The 17,796-nt window shown below is 49.9% G+C and overlaps 1 protein-coding gene across 2 annotated transcripts in view; it reads left to right on the forward strand.

Annotated features, from left to right (window-relative positions):
* LOC146866260 (programmed cell death 1 ligand 2-like) overlaps positions 1-17,796 on the forward strand; it is a 423,355-nt gene that overhangs the window by 230,838 nt on the left and 174,721 nt on the right. For both annotated transcript variants that reach the window (XM_085635137.1, XM_085635130.1), the window contains exon 5: positions 570-699. In XM_085635137.1, coding sequence (XP_085491263.1) covers positions 570-699 — 130 coding nt within the window. The remainder of the gene's footprint in view (positions 1-569; positions 700-17,796) is intronic.

Below are 17,796 nucleotides of genomic sequence, written 5' to 3' on the forward strand. Positions count from 1 at the left end.
GGTATAGTTTCTAAAGGCTCCAAACAAGGCTATAAAAGTATTATGACTTTATCTTTGATAAGAGTTAAAAAGGAAGTAAAAATGCAAAAAATGAGCAATGTACTCTTTTTTATAATTATCCTAGCTTTTTGTATAGTCTTTAAACTTCTTCCCAATTATTACTGTTTTGTTGGCAAATTTTCAATACCTTTTAATAGGCCAGACATGGAATTGAACATTCGTCCTGCCGGAAATATGTACATCATGAAATTGAAATCCAACTTTCAATCTGTTGCAATTTTGCATCAAAAATTTCACCCATTTTCAATTTTTGAAAGTAGTGTCCAGCTAGATCAGCATTAGGATCAAGAGTGAAGAGGGCATAAGACTGTGCACACTTCTACATAAACCCTGTAAAGTCTACACCAGGCATAGTTGAGTAGCTGTACACTGGCACCATGTCAAGTGCCATATATGTTAAATATTAAAGTACATGTTTTATGTTGGCACAGCCACAAATTGTAACTTGAATATTTTAACAAGTTACAAGTTCAATATTTTTACATTCTCCTCTCATTCCTTTTCTTCAGCAAAACAGGACCCATTGGTGACAGGAAACCACCTTTTAGTCGCTGTTTTTCCAGTTTGTGTGCTCGTTATTTGTGTTGCATGTGCTGTGATCCTTACACGAAGGAAATTCAAGTCAAGGCTCTATCAAAGGTAAGCTTACATTTTTGGGAGTTTTTGGCTTTATCAGGGTAGTAAGATGACTCAGTGAGTTTATGCTTTCAGCTGACATTTGCTTTGATCTGCAAGTCATGATTTTCAATTCTAGAAAAGCTGACACACCCTTCCATTCTTCTGAGATCAGTAAATTGAGTATCACCATATTGGGTAATAGTAACATCTATTATTTACACTACATAGAAACCGCATAAGATGTAAAAACAGGGGTTATTATATTGTTATAATAATAAAAATGATGAAATCCTTTCTGATAATGGGATTTGCAGTCAAGCTTCTTACTTCGCCACTAGGTACGGCAGTTTTTTTTGTAAATATGATCCTGAATTGATGACCTATTGCAAGCAGCTAAAAAGTTAAGTAATCTGCTACATTTGGAGTTTTTGTTCCATACTGTGTTCCTTTCTGGACCCGTTCAGTTCATGTTACCCCACTTGTACAAATTAGTGCTAACAGAGCTATGGAGTTGTTGGCTTTTTAATCTTCAGCCATGGTACTATCTGCTCGGTACCTTAGTTCAATCTTTTGTTTTTGCTTCATTCGTTGTAGCATAAGCCATTAGTGCTTATGTGTGTGTGTGTGTGTGTGTGTGTGTGCTGTTTCTGTGGGTCCTTCGAAGTGCAGTTGAGCACAAAACCAAGATAAGGCAATGCAAACAGTATCTGTAGTGGAAGCAAAGGTAATCTGATGATGGGGCCATGGATTTGGAGCAATGGCTAGGGGACATGTCTCTGGATCATCGAAGTGCCCATGATAATGGGCATGCTCCATATATAAATCTAGAGGTAGGGGCCTCCACCCAGATCAGGGGGGAAGATGTTACATAAAGTTGAGAGCCCACAAATAGTACAAAGGCAATAGATGAGGACAACCAGGCAGGTTATCACTCCAAAGTAGATACGTTCACCATAAGAAAACACATTGGTGTACTGACAGGAAGGAATCTCTTCAGCTAAAACAAATGTAGTAGTAGTAACAGAGCCTGACACACTTAAAGCTGGGAAATAGATGAGACAATCACTATTTGCTTGAATAGAACAGACAGGCTCTGAATTGATGCTAATTTGAAGGAGAGGAGAGTATCCAATTTAGGAGAGGCTATGAAAGTGTGACACTGCTCCAAAGAAAAGTCATGGACTTCCTACAAACAACACAGCCACAGAAGTATGAGGTGGAAGCGCAGAAGGAAGGTTGACTAGTACTCAGCAAAATCAGAGACCTTTTATAATATTTGTCTAAAGAAACAAATGGGCCTTGAATTTATAGAGGCTGATAAGGGGAAATAAAATGAACTTAACTATGGAGGCAACCACTGGAATGCTTTAGGTGGCTCCACAAATAAAGATTGGTAAGGGACAAACTTAGACCCATTGACTTGGAATGCCATTCGTGTTAAACAAACATGTTCCTCACTGTGTTGGAAATAGGATACAAACTGTTCCATAAATGGTTCTTAACAAAGGTCATAAAATAGAAAATGCTCCTAGAAATCCTCAACCCGTGTTGGAAAGACTATGAAATGAGCATGCATCATCTACATATTTAGTGAACTTAAAATAAAAGGAAAACATCATATATTGTGAGGTAACAGGTGGTGTCTCTGTGTGAAATGACCCTGTATGTATGATTCTGGGTGCTTCAGAACATAAATTTAGTCTGCTGCAGTCAGCTGTTCCTAGCAGCTACCTTTTAAAAACTTTAATTGAAGGATAAGCATGCAATTAAAACTCATGTAATGAATGTATTAGAAATTTTAAATACCCATGCAAAGTAATATTTTTGCGGGGATGTGCAGTTTGTAACACTCACAAATCCCAGTTCTTGAAGATTATTATTCTCAAAGCTAGCAATGTAGTGTACAGTCAGTCTTCTTGCGGGGTGAAGCAACAACGCACCCAATGCATGGACCGCCATGGGGCAGCATATGCACTTCCCACAAGACAGATGAGTACTAGGTAGACTCACAGTAGTGGGACAGCAGACGCTAAACAGTAAGAGGAGACCCCAGTTAGGGTCTGGAGTAGAAGAAATAATATCATCTAGGCAAGCTCAAACTGCTCAGTCCCCCGGAAGCTGAGCAATGAGATTTCTAAATTTAACAACAAAAAAGACCCAAAAAGGAACCAGTAGCCATTCTCACAGTTTCAAGGACACTAGGGAGACTGTAGAGCTTTATTGATGCTTGCAAGGTGGGGGCTCTGTTTTGAGGTGACCAGACACTCAAGGTCTGAGAGACCAGAGCAGGCTGTGAATTTCTCATGGCTTTAGTGTCCATCTGGGTTGCTATTATGTCCTCCTGGGAAAGATCATAGTCAGAGCACGATATGTCTGTTTCTCATAACAAGGCTCAACAGAACAGGAAAATGTCCTGGCTGTTAGGGATGCTCATAGTACAAATACACTGATGAGGAGTAGGGTCGAGTCTCAAGGTAGCATCTAACAATGGCATCCATCTGCCTTTAAAAGATGCCAAACTAAATAAAACGCGCATCATAATTTGACTTCTGATATTTGTATGTGTTGATCAGTCTTGCCTATTTATATATGTGTGAGAAGGTGGCCTGATATATGCTGTCCACTAGTTCTAGTGGGCACCCTGTATCAGTCCAAACAACCCCTTATGGTGAATGGTTAAAGACAACTTTATATGAAAGCTATCCTAGTGGTAGCTATGGGGAGCAGCCTTCAGGCTAAGTCTTGAAGGATTGTAAAGCAGCTTGTTTTACCAGTCTATAATCTCTTGAATGATCAAATGAAAGGACAACCACACCAGGTATATATTTAAAATATATGTATTTAGGTTAACACACACCCCTCTAGTCTCTTTATGAGACTGGAGTTCGAAGTACTTTAGTTACAAGTGATCAAGCATCAGTAAAAGCACCAATACACGTTTGGGCCCTAGGGGCGTACTAAACCATATACCTAAAAAGTGGTATAAGAACCACGACTGGAATAGGCACTAGACCTATTGCCTCTAGAATCGCTGGGACCCCAAGGAACCACCCAATATAGTGACACAGGGGACCAATGGGAGCCGTATGTAGTGTGAAAAGACAACCGCGGGTTCCTATTATCTTCTTTGTGGAATGTCGCGGTTGGAAATGTAAAGATTAGGGACACTTCTACTCGAGTCTGGACCAAACCCTTTTGGACTTAAGAAGTTGTAGCACCCACGAGAGCACCGGAGTACTCGAATTACCTCACCCAGGGAAGCCGGGTGCAATGGTGTCTTTTAGTGTCGGGTCGCGTCGTCGATTCCAATGGAAACCTGCAAAGAACTGCTGCTGCCGTGAAGAGGAGAAGTGTCCAAAGAGATCCAAGCCTGGATCTAGGATGTAAGAAAACTGAAAGCAGAGGAGACAAAGTCTGGGTCTCTTGCCAGTGACCTAGGGGAGGATGGACCAATGCCCACAGATGTCGAGTGCTTCAGGTGAGTTGATGGGTGTCTCGACTCTTGTTAGACCCGGCCCTCGTAACATAGACAGACCTGACCCCTGCACCTCACACCAGCCCCGAGCCCACGGCCTAGCCGATCCTTCCCACCAGAACACACACACCCGACCCGGACTTCCCCCGTCCGTGGCCTTCCTCCTTCGGTCACCCCGGGCTCGCGTGCCCACTTCATGCACCAAGATGGCCGCCCGGCCCCAGCGCGACCCTAACCTATAGGCGCCACTCCGGCTGGAGGACATCGCGCTCCCCTTGGGATGAGAAAGGGAGGAGCAGTTTCCCTCACACCTCTGCGCTTCCCTGGGAAGGTGGGTTTCGATCGACCCGCTGGCCTCCCCGAGGGCTGGCTCCACGCCTGCTGGGTGTCTGGGGCTCCTCCCGACCCGGCCCTGAAAGGATCAAAGGACAATGGCAGGAAACCCCAACAAGCGACCCCCAGGTGACAAGACCCCTGCCTGCACAGACTCCGGACATCAAAGAGGAGTCGCCCTATAACAAGGGGTGCTCTGGGACTATCCGGCATTTTTGCCTTGGAAACACCTGAGCCCTGCTGAGTGACTCGCGGCTCCCTGAAGATTGTCAGACCTCCGAACGTGTACCTGAGCGCTGCTGAGTGACTCGCGGCTCCCTGAAGATCGTAAGACCTCCGAACTCGTGCTTGAGCCCTGCTGAGTGACTCGCGGCTCCCGGAAGATCGTAAGACCTCCGAACTTGTGCTCGAGCCCTGCTGAGTATCTCGCAGCGCCCACAGACTCTCTTGGTCCCGCCGGACCCCACGACGACAAGCGTATCCCCCAGCTCGAGGATTGTGAGCTGTGCGCCGGGTACGCTCCTGCATTTGATCCATATCCCCAAAGACTGTCCCGCTACCTCCTAACCCCTCTCCAAGACTTTGCGAGCCCGCGCTCTACTTGTATATATTTTGCCTTGCTGATCATAAAGATCCTACCACTCCGATCTGATAAAGATTTGCTCTTAAGAACTCCTTGTGTGGTGTCTCTCTGTCGTGTGGTGCCGAGTGTGCGATCCTAGATACGAGGTTCCTCCCTTGAGGAGTCTCCCGCCAGTGCCCGGCTACGATACCTCGAGGGTGGGTCTCAGGGCAGTCAGGGCCCCCTCCGGGCCCCTCTGAGGTCGCCTTCTAACATTGGTGGCAAGCGACGGGATTCGGGCCCATAATCTAGAGATCATACCGTGAACGGCTGACGCACTACTGACAAAGATGGCAGAAGGAAACGCTGTGGTTCTCATAGAAAACGACGCCAGTACCGTGTTCCAGGTGGAACAGCTGGAAGAGTACACTCATAAAGAACTAAAGCAATTCTGTAAGGAACTCAGAATCGCTACCACTGGTCTCAACACCAAAGAAGATATGCATAAGGCACTAAAAACTTGGGTGGACTCTGGAGCCTCCCGCCCAGAAGGAGAGGGGGAGCCCCACGACGAAGCTGGACCCTCCCAAGGAGAACGCAGCAACAACCAGGTGCGAGGCTTCGGACCAGACGGGGGCCTATCCCCGGAGGAACTCGCAGACAGAGAAAAAAGTCGCCATCACGAGCTCGAATTAGCCAAACTCAAAATTGAGGGCGAGTTGAAATTAGCCGAGAAAAAACTAGCAGTAGAACAGTTGCGAGTACAAGGAGAACTAGAAGAGAAGAAACTCCAACGAGAACACGAGGGAAGGAGACTTCAACTGGAACATGAACGTAGCCTGAAGGAAATAGAACTGAAAGCAAGAAGCGAAGGAACGCGGCCCTCGGGGAACCGGGAGGCGGCCGCCCCGACGGAGCAGAAGGTCCACATCCCCAAGGATGTGGTCAAAGAATATTACAAAAATGATGACATTCAGCAGTGGTTCCGGGCCTACGAGGTCGCCATGACCTCCCATCGGGTCCCGCAGAAGGATTGGGGGGCTGGGTTATGGGGACGATTCCTGAGCGAAGGGAGAGACACCCTGCTCGACCTACCCACCTCCATGCAGACCTCCTATGAACACATGAAAGCGGCCCTCCTCACAAGGTACGGCCTCACCCCGGAGATGTACCGCCAGCGGTTCCGGGACTGCAGGAAGATCCCGGGTACCACCTGGATGGAATATGTGAATTTCTTCAGCCGCGCCTTCGATGGGTGGATCAAGGGGAGCAAGGTAACCACCCTGGAAGAACTAACCGACCTTATGTTGTGGGAACACCTGGCTGCCAACTGCTTTGTGGAACTACGCCAGCATCTGCTCGACAGCAAGCTCACGGACCCAAGAAAGCTGGCTGTCGAGGCGGATCGCTGGGCCAACACCCGGGTCTCCCGGGGCCCTGTAGGAGAGTACCCCCGAGCCAGTCAGGGACCACCCCGCCAGAGAGGGGGGGAAACCAGGGAGGGCAGAGAGAGTCCCAGGCTAGTCCCCCGAAGTCCCAACCTCCACCTTTCCCGGCACCCCCACCAGCTGTATCCGGCCCCCCCCTGAGACGGGGGCACCGGGTAACCATCACTTGTTTCCGTTGCCAGAAGCCCGGGCATTACGCCAACGACCCTGAATGCCCCATGGCCCCACGCACCACCCAGACAGCACCCCCTGCTAGACAGATAGCCAATGTAGCCCTGGGGGAGGAGGTTGAGGAGGCCGAGGAGTGGGAACCCGCCGCTATGGCCCTGGTATCCTTAGGAGATAGAGAGATGGTCCCTGGGAGCCTCCTACCCTCTAACACAAAGAAATCTGGGCAGCTCGTAACGATCAATGGCCACCAAGTAGAAGCCCTCCGTGACACCGGGGCCAGCATCACCGGTGTCCTCAGCCATTTAGTCCACGAAGACCAGGTCCTTCCCAACGTATTTTGCCCTGTCATTTCAGCCGACAACACAGAAAGCCTATGTAAGGTAGCCCTGGTGCCCTTTGAGTGGGGAGGGGTGGTCGGTAAACTGAAGGTCGCAGTGAGAACCTCCCAGCCCGTCGACTGTCTCCTGGGGAACGACCTGGAAAGTTCCCCCTGGGGACAAGTTGAGCGCGAGACCCACCTAGGGATGATGGGCCTCCCTGAGTGGGTGTGCGCCACCACTCGATCCATGGCGGCTCGACTGACCCCCCTGAGGGAAGTCGACGACGCCCCGACCCCTGAAGATAGGATGGTCCCGGCCGAGGGTCCCCACATTCCCCCACCAGAAGAGTCGATCGCCAGTAACGAACCCCCGCCTTCCGACTCCACCCCAGTCACCGAGTTAGGCGATCTGCCCGAATTAGCCCAGTGGCGCCACGAGGGGGGCCCCTCCCGAGAGGAGTTCTGCCGGGAGCAGGCTACCTGTCCCTCCCTGGTCGGGCCCCAGCAACAGGCAGAGGCCCAGGCCGCAGGCGACCAGACAGGGACGGACCGGGTGTATTGGGAGAATGACCTTTTGTACAGCGAACAGAAGTCGGTGGAGCTAGGGTCCGGCCGGGTGCTGGTGGTACCCCTACGCTTCCGAAACCTCCTCCTGGGCTTGGCCCACGACGTTCCCCTCACAGGCCACTTGGGTCAGGACAAAACATACAGTCGCCTCGTGACTCACTTCTACTGGCCCAGAATGAAAGCGGATGTGGAAGCCCACTGCAAGTCCTGTCCCACTTGCCAGGCCAGTGGGAAGAGTGGAGGGAAGCGCAAGGCTCCCCTCCAACCCTTCCCTGTCATCAGTACCCCTTTTGAGCGGGTCGGGATCGACATTGTAGGTCCTCTGGATCCCCCAACTTCCCAAGGGCACCGGTTCATCCTCGTCTTGGTGGACCATGCCACCCGTTACCCCGAGGCCATCCCCCTGCGCACCGTCACGGCCCCCGTGGTAGGCCGAGCGTTGATAGGGATCTTCTCCCGCATGGGTTTTCCTCGCGAGGTCGTGAGCGATCGCGGTACCAACTTTATCTCCCGATACATGAGGTCCCTATGGCAACAGTGCGGGGTGTCCTATAAGTTCACCACCCCGTACCACCCCCAAGGAAACGGCCTGGTAGAGCGGTTTAACCGGACTCTGAAGGGGATGATCGCGGGCCTGGAAGAGCCCCTCCGGCGTAAGTGGGACATCCTGCTCCCCTGCCTCCTATTCGCATACCGAGAAGTTCCCCAGAAATCCTTGGGTTTCAGCCCTTTTGAGTTACTCTACGGGCACCCCGTCAGGGGGCCCCTCAGCCTGGTCAAGGAAGAATGGGAGGCGGCGCCCCGAGGCCCCCCCCGAGATGTGTTCCGTTACGTCCTGACCCTCCGAAACCAGACTAGGAGATTCCGGGAGATGGCAGAGGCCAACCTGGAGGCGAGTCAGGGGGAGATGAAGCGCTGGTACGACCAGAACGCCGCGCTGGTCGAGTTTCAGCCGGGCCAGCTGGTATGGGTCATGGCCCCCGTGAAACCCTGCGCTCTCCAGGATAAATGGACCGGGCCCTTCAAAGTAGTTGAGCGGAAGAGCCCGGTCACGTACTTGGTAGACGTCCAGTCACCCCGGGACCCCCTCCGGGTCCTCCACGTGAACCGCCTCAAGCCCCACTTTGTGCGGACGGAGCTGAGCCTCCTACTGGCCACTGATGACGGGTCCGAAGAAGAGTCAGATCCTCTCCCTGATCTTCTGTGCACCAAGGAGAAGGACGGCTCCGTAGAGGGAGTGAACCTCTCCCCGTCTCTCACTCCCCAGCAACGTGAGGATTGCCGCCAGCTCCTAGGGCAGTTTCCGGACCTTTTCTCCCTGGTCTCCAAGGTCACCGACTGGTGTCTCCATGATGTGGATACCGGGGACAGCCCGCCAGTGAGACACCGAGCCTACCGAGTCCCTGATCGGGTCCGGTCCTGTATCCAAGCCGAAGTCTCGAAAATGTTGACCCTAGGCGTGATCGAACCCCCAGACAGCCCCTGGGCCAGCCCCGTGGTCCTGGTCCCAAAAGCAGCTGCCCCCGGTGTCGCTCCAGAACTCCTCTTCTGCGTGGACTACCGGGGACTCAATGAAGTCACCCGAGCCGATGCCCACCCCATTCCCCGAGCCGACGAGCTCATTGACCGGCTCGGGGCTGCTCGGTTCCTCAGCACCTTCGATCTCACCTGTGGCTACTGGCAAATTGCGCTCACAGAGGGAGCCAAGGAGCGGTCCGCCTTCTCCACCCCGGATGGGCACTATCGCTTTCGAGTGATGCCCTTCGGGATGAAAAATGCCCCGGCCACCTTCCAGCGACTGGTAAATAGAGTCCTGGCCGGGCTGGAAAAATTCAGCGCTGCATATCTCGACGATATTGCAGTTTTTAGTTCCGAATGGAGTGAGCACCTCCAGCACCTCCGGAGGGTGCTAACCGCCCTACGCCAGGCGGGCCTCACCGTGAAAGCCAGCAAATGCCAGATTGGGCAAGGTTCGGTAACCTACCTGGGGCACCAGGTCGGAAGCGGGCAGGTCACCCCCCTACAGCCCAAAATCGACGCCATCCTAGCCTGGGAACTCCCCACTACCCAAACAGAGGTCCGAGCCTTTCTGGGCCTCACGGGCTACTACCGAAGATTCATCCGGAATTACGGCAGCCTGGTCGGTCCCCTCACGGGGCTCACGTCCAAGAAGCAGCCTAAGAAGGTGCAGTGGTCCCCTGCCTGCCAAGAGGCGTTCCAAGCCCTGAAAACGGCCATGTGTACGGCCCCCATCCTCCAGGCCCCCGATTACTCCAAAGAGTTTGTGGTACAAACTGATGCCTCCAAGCATGGCATCGGGGCAGTCCTCTCCCAGGTAAATGACCAGGGTCTAGACCAACCCGTGGCCTTCCTCAGCCGAAGGCTGTTGCCCCGGGAACAGAGATGGAGTACCATCGGGCGCGAGGCGTTCGCCGTAGTCTGGGCCCTCAAGAAACTACGCCCTTACCTGTTCGGCACCCACTTCAGGGTCCAAACCGACCATCGCCCCTTGCGATGGCTCATGCAGATGCGAGGAGAAAACCCCAAGCTTCTGCGGTGGTCAATCTCCCTCCAGGGGATGGATTTCACCGTGGAACATCGCCCTGGTACGGACCACGCCAACGCCGATGGCCTCTCCCGGTTCTTCCACCTCAGCGAAGAGAACCCCCAAGAAGATGGGTAGTTCTCTCCGGCTTTCAGCTGGGGGGGACGCGTGTTAGACCCGGCCCTCGTAACATAGACAGACCTGACCCCTGCACCTCACACCAGCCCCGAGCCCAAGGCCTAGCCGATCCTTCCCACCAGAACACACACACCCGACCCGGACTTCCCCCGTCCGTGGCCTTCCTCCTTCGGCCACCCCGGGCTCGCGTGCCCACTTCATGCACCAAGATGGCCGCCCGGCCCCAGCGCGACCCTAACCTATGGCGCCACTCCGGCTGGAGGACATCGCTCTCCCCTTGGGATGAGAAAGGGAGGAGCAGTTTCCCTCACACCTCTGCGCTTCCCTGGGAAGGTGGGTTTCGATCGACCCGCCGGCCTCCCCGAGGGCTGGCTCCACGCCTGCTGGGTGTCTGGGGCTCCTCCCGACCCGGCCCTGAAAGGATCAAAGGACAATGGCAGGAAACCCCCAACAAGCGACCCCCAGGTGACAAGACCCCTGCCTGCACAGACTCCGGACATCAAAGAGGAGTCGCACTATAACAAGGGGTGCTCTGGGACTATCCGGCAGATTCGCCTTGGAAACACCTGAGCCCTGCTGAGTGACTCGCGGCTCCCTGAAGATCGTCAGACCTCCGAACGTGTACCTGAGCCCTGCTGAGTGACTCGCGGCTCCCTGAAGATCGTAAGACCCCCGACTTTGTGCTTGAGCCCTGCTGAGTGACTCGCGGCTCCCTGAAGATCGTAAGACCTCCGAACTCGTGCTTGAGCCCTGCTGAGTGACTCGCGGCTCCCGGAAGATCGTCAGACCTCCGAACTTGTGCTCGAGCCCTGCTGAGTATCTCGCAGCGCCCACAGACTCTCTTGGTCCTGCCGGACCCCACGACGACAAGCGTATCCCCCAGCTCGAGGATTGTGAGCTGTGCGCCGGGTACGCTCCTGCATTTGATCCATATCCCCAAAGACTGTCCCGCTACCTCCTAACCCCTCTCCAAGACTTTGCGAGCCCGCGCTCTACTTGTATATATTTTGCCTTGCTGATCATAAAGATCCTACCACTCCGATCTGATAAAGATTTGCTTTTAAGAACTCCTCGTGTGGTGTCTCTCTGTCGTGTGGTGCCGAGTGTGCGATCCTAGATACGAGGTTCCTCCCCTGAGGAGTCTCCCGCCAGTGCCCGGCTACGATACCTCGAGGGTGGGTCTCAGGGCAGTCAGGGCCCCCTCCGGGCCCCTCTGAGGTCGCCTTCTAACAACTCTTCAGCCACGAGGTCCAGGAGGCGTCGACGAAGTCCATGAGCCGCATTCGAGCTGTCCCACGAAGTCTGACCAGTGCTGCAGTGTCGGCGACCAGGATGGACCCAACAAGCCTTGGCAACGGCAAGTCACAGGAATTCAGAGAAAGGACTGCGGTGCAGACCAGCAAGGTCTGAGGGACTCACCCAGCGAGGTTAAGTCGGGGCATATCTGGAGCACCAGGTAAGCCCAATCAGAAAAGGAGTCACCTTTGTGGGGACCTGCTAGCCAACGGGCTAGTGATCGCGAAGGAGCCTCGAGCGATCACACTTGGAGCTGGCCCACGGGTCACTCGTAGAGTGGAGGCCAACAACCTTCGGTGCAGGAGGTGCTCAAGGCTGGGGCTACTCAGAGCCCAAAGCACAACTTCGAGGAGGACCAGGAAGATAGTGTTGCTGCAAAAGTTCACGGTGTCCAGGGGTCACCGTTCCACGTCACCCACGATAGCCATGGGCCTCAGCTTTGCTGTGGACTCAGGGTAGCCTCGGGGAAGTCTGGAAATCCACCTCTGGGGATGCAGAGACTTCAGAGTCTGGCGGGAGCTTCAGAATTGCAGACCGGTCAGTTGCTTCTTTGAAGCCTGCCAAGCAGGGGAGTCACTTCTTGACCCCAAGGGAGATCTCTTCAGTCTTCTAGTCAGGATAGAACGTCGAAGGTCCAGGATGTACATTGCAGTTTCGTCCAGGGTAATCTAAAGTCCTAGGGACTGGATTCCTATACTTATACTAAGTTTAGGGGATGGACTAACTCTAAGGCCCCACCTATGGGTGGGCCAGGAAAGAGGGGTGGTAACACCCATTTCCTTTGTCCAGTTTCGCACCAGAGCAGGGGCAGGTAGCCCCTGCAACCGGTTTGAACTGGAGTATGCACAGAGACACCAAGTGTGCCCCCAGTGCAGGACTTCAAAGCACAAGAGAGTGCTCCCGCCCAGCCCCAATACACATCAGCCTGTCTGGGGAGGTGGGGACACCTCCCCTCGAAAGGAAACCTATTGTCCAGGCCTCCCCTGCCGGAGTTTTGGTCAGCAGCAGAAGGCCAGACCCGTGTCTGTGGCAGAGGCATCCATTTTGTGATGCCAGGGCTCAAGAAAGTCCTACCGGGTTTAGCCAGTGGGAACATGTCTCTCCCTCTAGAAGGGTGGAATGCTACCCCCGCCGCCAGGACTGGTGGGGGGGTTAGTGTTCCAAAGCGTTTGACACCAAACACGAAATGTTTTGATGCAGCCATTCCAAAGTTAGCATTTACCACGAGGATATAATGCACTTAAGAGTATATGGTATGGCTGTATCACAGAACAGCCATAAGGAAGTATTTCCGAAAGCTGCAGAGGGGCTCAGCTCATGCTTGGGCTCCCTCTCACATAAAACCAAGCACTCTGCCTTCAGGATTGTCAAGGCCTGCCATGGGAGTGGCTTATAGGTTTATATGTGTCTGTATAAGGTAGTGATATAGGTAGCCTATACCACGGTAAGGGGTGCAAGCACACCCTTACCCAGGCTGCAGTAGCAGACCTGTGGTGTCATTTTGGAGTGCTTCCCAATGGTGGCATAATATATGCTGCTGCCCATTGACCATTCTCTATCTGGAGATATGGTTATGGTCACATTTTTCTTATGTGATGCATACTTCAGAAAGTCTTTTGTAATGATCCTCGATATTAAGCAATTTTGTATTAGTTGCACTGAGCTAAATCAACAAGATTATCTCCTGCAGTACACCCATGTATGATACCCTATAGATGTTTACAGTACTACAGCTACAACATGTTGTATTAACATAATCATTATTGTGCCATACTTTGACAAGTGCAGTGGATATACCCAATCTTCAAGTCAACCATTTGAAGAATTTCAAGACCTTTAAACAACTAGGTAAAATTGCTGATCAGAAAGCACATTTCTGATAGGAACTTCTAGCTTCAGATTCCTTACCTGTTGAATGTTCCTTTGGTGTCAGACTTGATCCAGAAACGTGTCATTAGTGCCTCTGAGTGCAGGTAGTTGGTGCCATCATTATAGTATCCAGAACTCTTGGTATTGACCATCTGTCCTCTGATCGGGCTGCCCCTCTGGGACGATCTGCGGTTGCAGCAGCGAAGCAGGGTTCTGCACCCTGGCCTTCGCAGTCTACACCTTCATGCTTGGAGATTGAGGTGACAGCTGAATACCTTCGACCTTCCTCACAGAGGTGGTTGATGTTGTCCTTACAGCCAAGTGTCCCTCGACAAAAACTGTATATGCCCGCTGTGTGGACACATTTGTGGCATGGTGCAGTGCTCAGTAGGTTGACCCCTATCAGGCAAAGTTATCTGATTTGTTATTTTGGCCCTAGCCCTGCAAGGCTTTGCTCTGGGCACAGTTAAAGGGTACCTTCTGGTTCTTTCGTCCTTGCTGCTGCAGGAAAAAGCCTTAATATTTAAGTCTACAGTTGTACTTTTGAAAAGTGTACAACATTTGGGTTCTCCATGTCCCTTTGCAATGCCTCAGTGGGACCTTAACTTGGTCCTCACATTTATGACGTGTACTCCTTTTGAGACACTTCACAGTTGGCCATTATGGCTTCTCACCCTCAATACAGTGTTCCTCAGCTTCATAACATAATCATAGCATGAGAGTGAGCTTCAGGCTCTGTGTCAACCTACCGTACACCACCTTCTCCCCAAACAAACAGGTTTTGCAGACATTGCCATCCTTCGTACCTAAAGTTGTGATGCCATTCCATATCAGGCAAAACATCACCGTGCTGGCATTCTATGTTTGGCCTCCCCCTCTGAAGAGAAGGAGAGGTTCCATCATTTTGGACCCCAAGAGAGTTCTAATCTTTAATGTTGATCATACCAATTTAAACTGAGTGGACAATCAGTTTTTTGTGTGGTTCTCTGGAGTGAAAAAAAGCAAAGCTGTGCAGAAGAGAACCATATTCTGTTCTATTGCGCATTACATTAAGATATGCTATGTATTGAATAAAAAGCAGCCTCCTGAAGGCCTTCAAGCTCATTCTACCAGGGCCAATGTTGCTACAACTACATAGGCTGATGGAGGTCCTGTCCTGGACATTTCCCGGGTGGCTATGTGGTCGTCCCTCCATATATTCACAAATCACTATTGTCTGGACAGTCAGATTTGCTGAGAGGGACAGTTTGGCCACTCGGTCCTGCAGGACTTTGTGGTTTGAGTTCATCCTCTGTTCGACCTTCAAACAGGTACTGCTGTGATTCCTGTTCAAAAGGTGAGGAATGTGTGGGTAGAAATCTCTATCAGAAGAACAAGTACTTACCTTTGGTATTGCTCTATCTGGTAGAGACTCTATCCTGAGATTCCTCACCAACCCTTCCATCCTCCCCGTTCTGTGGTTGGATCTATCCATTAATAAGATCCCACATCTAGGAATCTGCAAAGTGGTCACATTAATTTGCTTCTTGGGGCACTGCATCTGGAGGCGCAGACACTCTCCTAACTGAAGCCAGTCTAACGTCTGCAGAATATTCAAAATGTGAGGAATCTCTGGCTAGATAGAGTCAGAAAGAGAGTAACCTGAAATAGGTATTTGTTCTTTTTATCTATGGCTCAACAGACTTTGCAAAGATTTCTGACGGACAGTCCTTGATTATAACCCATCCATTTTGCAAGTTCCAGATAAAAGGAAGCTCAAGTTGCAGCTTTTGATCTATGAAATAAGGCACAGACTCACTCACACTCTCTTCCTAGTTAGTCTCTTCTTAGTGAAAATGTCACAGAAATAGGCAATAAAGTGCCATAACACTAATATGAAATTGAAAGAATCAGTTTTTCTGGTTGGCACGGGTATGCACCCTGTCCAAGCAGGAACCACAATCCTAGTCAGGGTAAGTCAAAATAACACTTTAAATCAACCAGTGCTCGCCCTCTTGTAGCTTGGTACAGAGCAGTCGGGCTTAACTTAAGAGGCAACATGTAAAGTATTTGTACAACTCTTCAAACAGTAAAACAGTTAAAACATCACAAAAAGACTCCACACCAGTTTTAAAAAACTGCTTCTATTTTTATCAACCAAACAAGACCAATAACGACAAACATCTAATAAGTAGAAGTCAAGAGCTGATTTTTTAAAGAAAAAGTTTCTCCAGTGCTTAGAAATAGATCGCTCCAACCGGGGCTATCTGGTCATTCTTGACCGGGGCAAATCCAAAAGTTTAGGCCAACCACGATGGAGCCCGGGTCAGGTTACAGGGACCAGCCTTGGCCCGCTGAACAGTACTTTGGATGCGTTTCTGTTGTTCCCACTAATATAAGCACAAAGTCAAAGATGCTATGAGAGTCAAGATGCGATGATTATCAGGGCGATGCGTCGTCATTGAACCGCTGGGCTGTAAGCGATGCAAGCAGCACAAAGCCATAGATTGGTTCCGAGCCGCGCAAAGTCGGAGATGTGTCGGAAACAGGGGACTATGAATCACGCAGTTGGCAATGCAGTGTCTATGGTTTATGTAGCAGCAGCGATGTGGCGGTATCGAGAGAAATACACGGGTTCCGAACGGCGCAACTCCGTTGATGTGTGGATTTTATTAGTTGCAGCAACTACAATTTCCTGAATATGCCCATGTCTTCTATTTTCCTCAAGCAAGTTTCACTAAGATCTATTTTGTATTGAAAAGTAATTTTAAAGTAACACAAAGTAGCACCACGGGCTACTTTGCTCTTCTTTGCATCAAGGGATTGTACCTTGGATAGTACATGGACATTCCCATGCAACCACACATAGTTTTTGAAGCAAAACCCAGTCAACTAAAAATGGTAGGTAGGACTTTGCACCAGAAATGCATGACTCCTCAAGACAAAGATAATGTTGGAGAAACATTTTCTCAAAACATTTGCTTTTGTGCTGTACTGTACAGCACACACACAAACTTGGAAACGTTTTAAACTATGTGTAGGAAAATGTTTCAGACTGAAAGGGTAACTTTCTAGCTCAAAGGCTTTGCTAGACATCATGAAAACACCCACTGTGGTGCAAGAGTGTGTATGTGGTGCAAGGCAGCCTAAAGCACCCCAGCAGAGAGGGGGAGAACTACAATGCATTAAACATGTATAATTTGGGCCTGTGGAGTGCAAAATCTCTGGTATCTTTATCCTTCTTACTCTGAAATTGGCACTTGCTTCCCCAATGGCGTCTTCCTACTCGCTTTAATGCTGATTTTCTACATGAACTTCCTGCCGTCACAAGTCTGTATCCAGAAGAGACAGTAAAAGTTACAGATAGGACTTCAAAGATACATAAGAGAATAGGAGGACTTGCAGAGGTGGAGTCTGCAAATATATTGACTGTAACCAGTAGATTGAACCTTAAATTGTGAATACATCTTGATGGAGGTGACTAAGAAGCATAAAGCGAACAATAGAAAAAAATAGAACTTTCAATGAGAAAACGGTGAAAGATATCAAGTTGAATAACAATTGTTCAAATAACTAGACATCAACAAAGATATAGGTAGTAATAAAATGTACGAGGAATGGTAACTGTTAAGTAAGATAGGTAAAAAATTATCAAAATTATGGTTGCAGTTGGCAAAGGGAAAAGAGTGGTTAAACATATAACCAAATGCAATTGGGGTGCAAATCAGCCTTCTGCATCAAAGGGAACACATTAATCTTAAACAAAAGGAAACAGAAAACCAGTACTCACCTCAATCACTCTATATGATAAATGATCTTAAACCTTACAAAATATTGTCTTTTTTCAAAATAATTCAAACATATGCTAAAATAGGTAATTACAAGTGCAGCTATGATCATCACAAGAAACAAACCTAATAGTGAAATACAATTTGCCAGTTTTCATGGATCGCTAGCCACAATCAATATGGCAGACTTTACAAGATGAAAGAGATGTGGTTGAGTGATGTCATGTTGGAGAAGAGGAAAGTTAACCCCCCACCCTGTGCACAGCCATATTTTTTATGTTAGGGGGTACCTTGCATTTAACCCATCAGATTTTTTTTTCTAGAAAATCTATCCACACCAAATGTGCATCCTTCTTTCCAACATCCTAGGGATTCTAAAATTATAAAGGGTTTGTAGATTCCACTGGAGGGTGAACAGAGAAAATATCCAAAATGTATTAATTTTTTAGTTTTGGGGGGAAAAGTGCTGTGCAAGAAAGCATATGTTTTTCCCTAAAAATGGCATCAACAAAAGGTTTACGATGCTAGGATCATCAATTGCCCAGATTTCAGGAAAAATCACAGTTCTATCAAAAATACATTTTTCTACCACAGTTTTTGCATTTTTCTAAGAGGTAGTTCATTTTTC

The sequence above is a fragment of the Triturus cristatus genome, chromosome 2_1 (genome assembly GCF_964204655.1).
Source record: "Triturus cristatus chromosome 2_1, aTriCri1.1, whole genome shotgun sequence".
Lineage (NCBI taxonomy): Eukaryota > Metazoa > Chordata > Amphibia > Caudata > Salamandridae > Triturus > Triturus cristatus.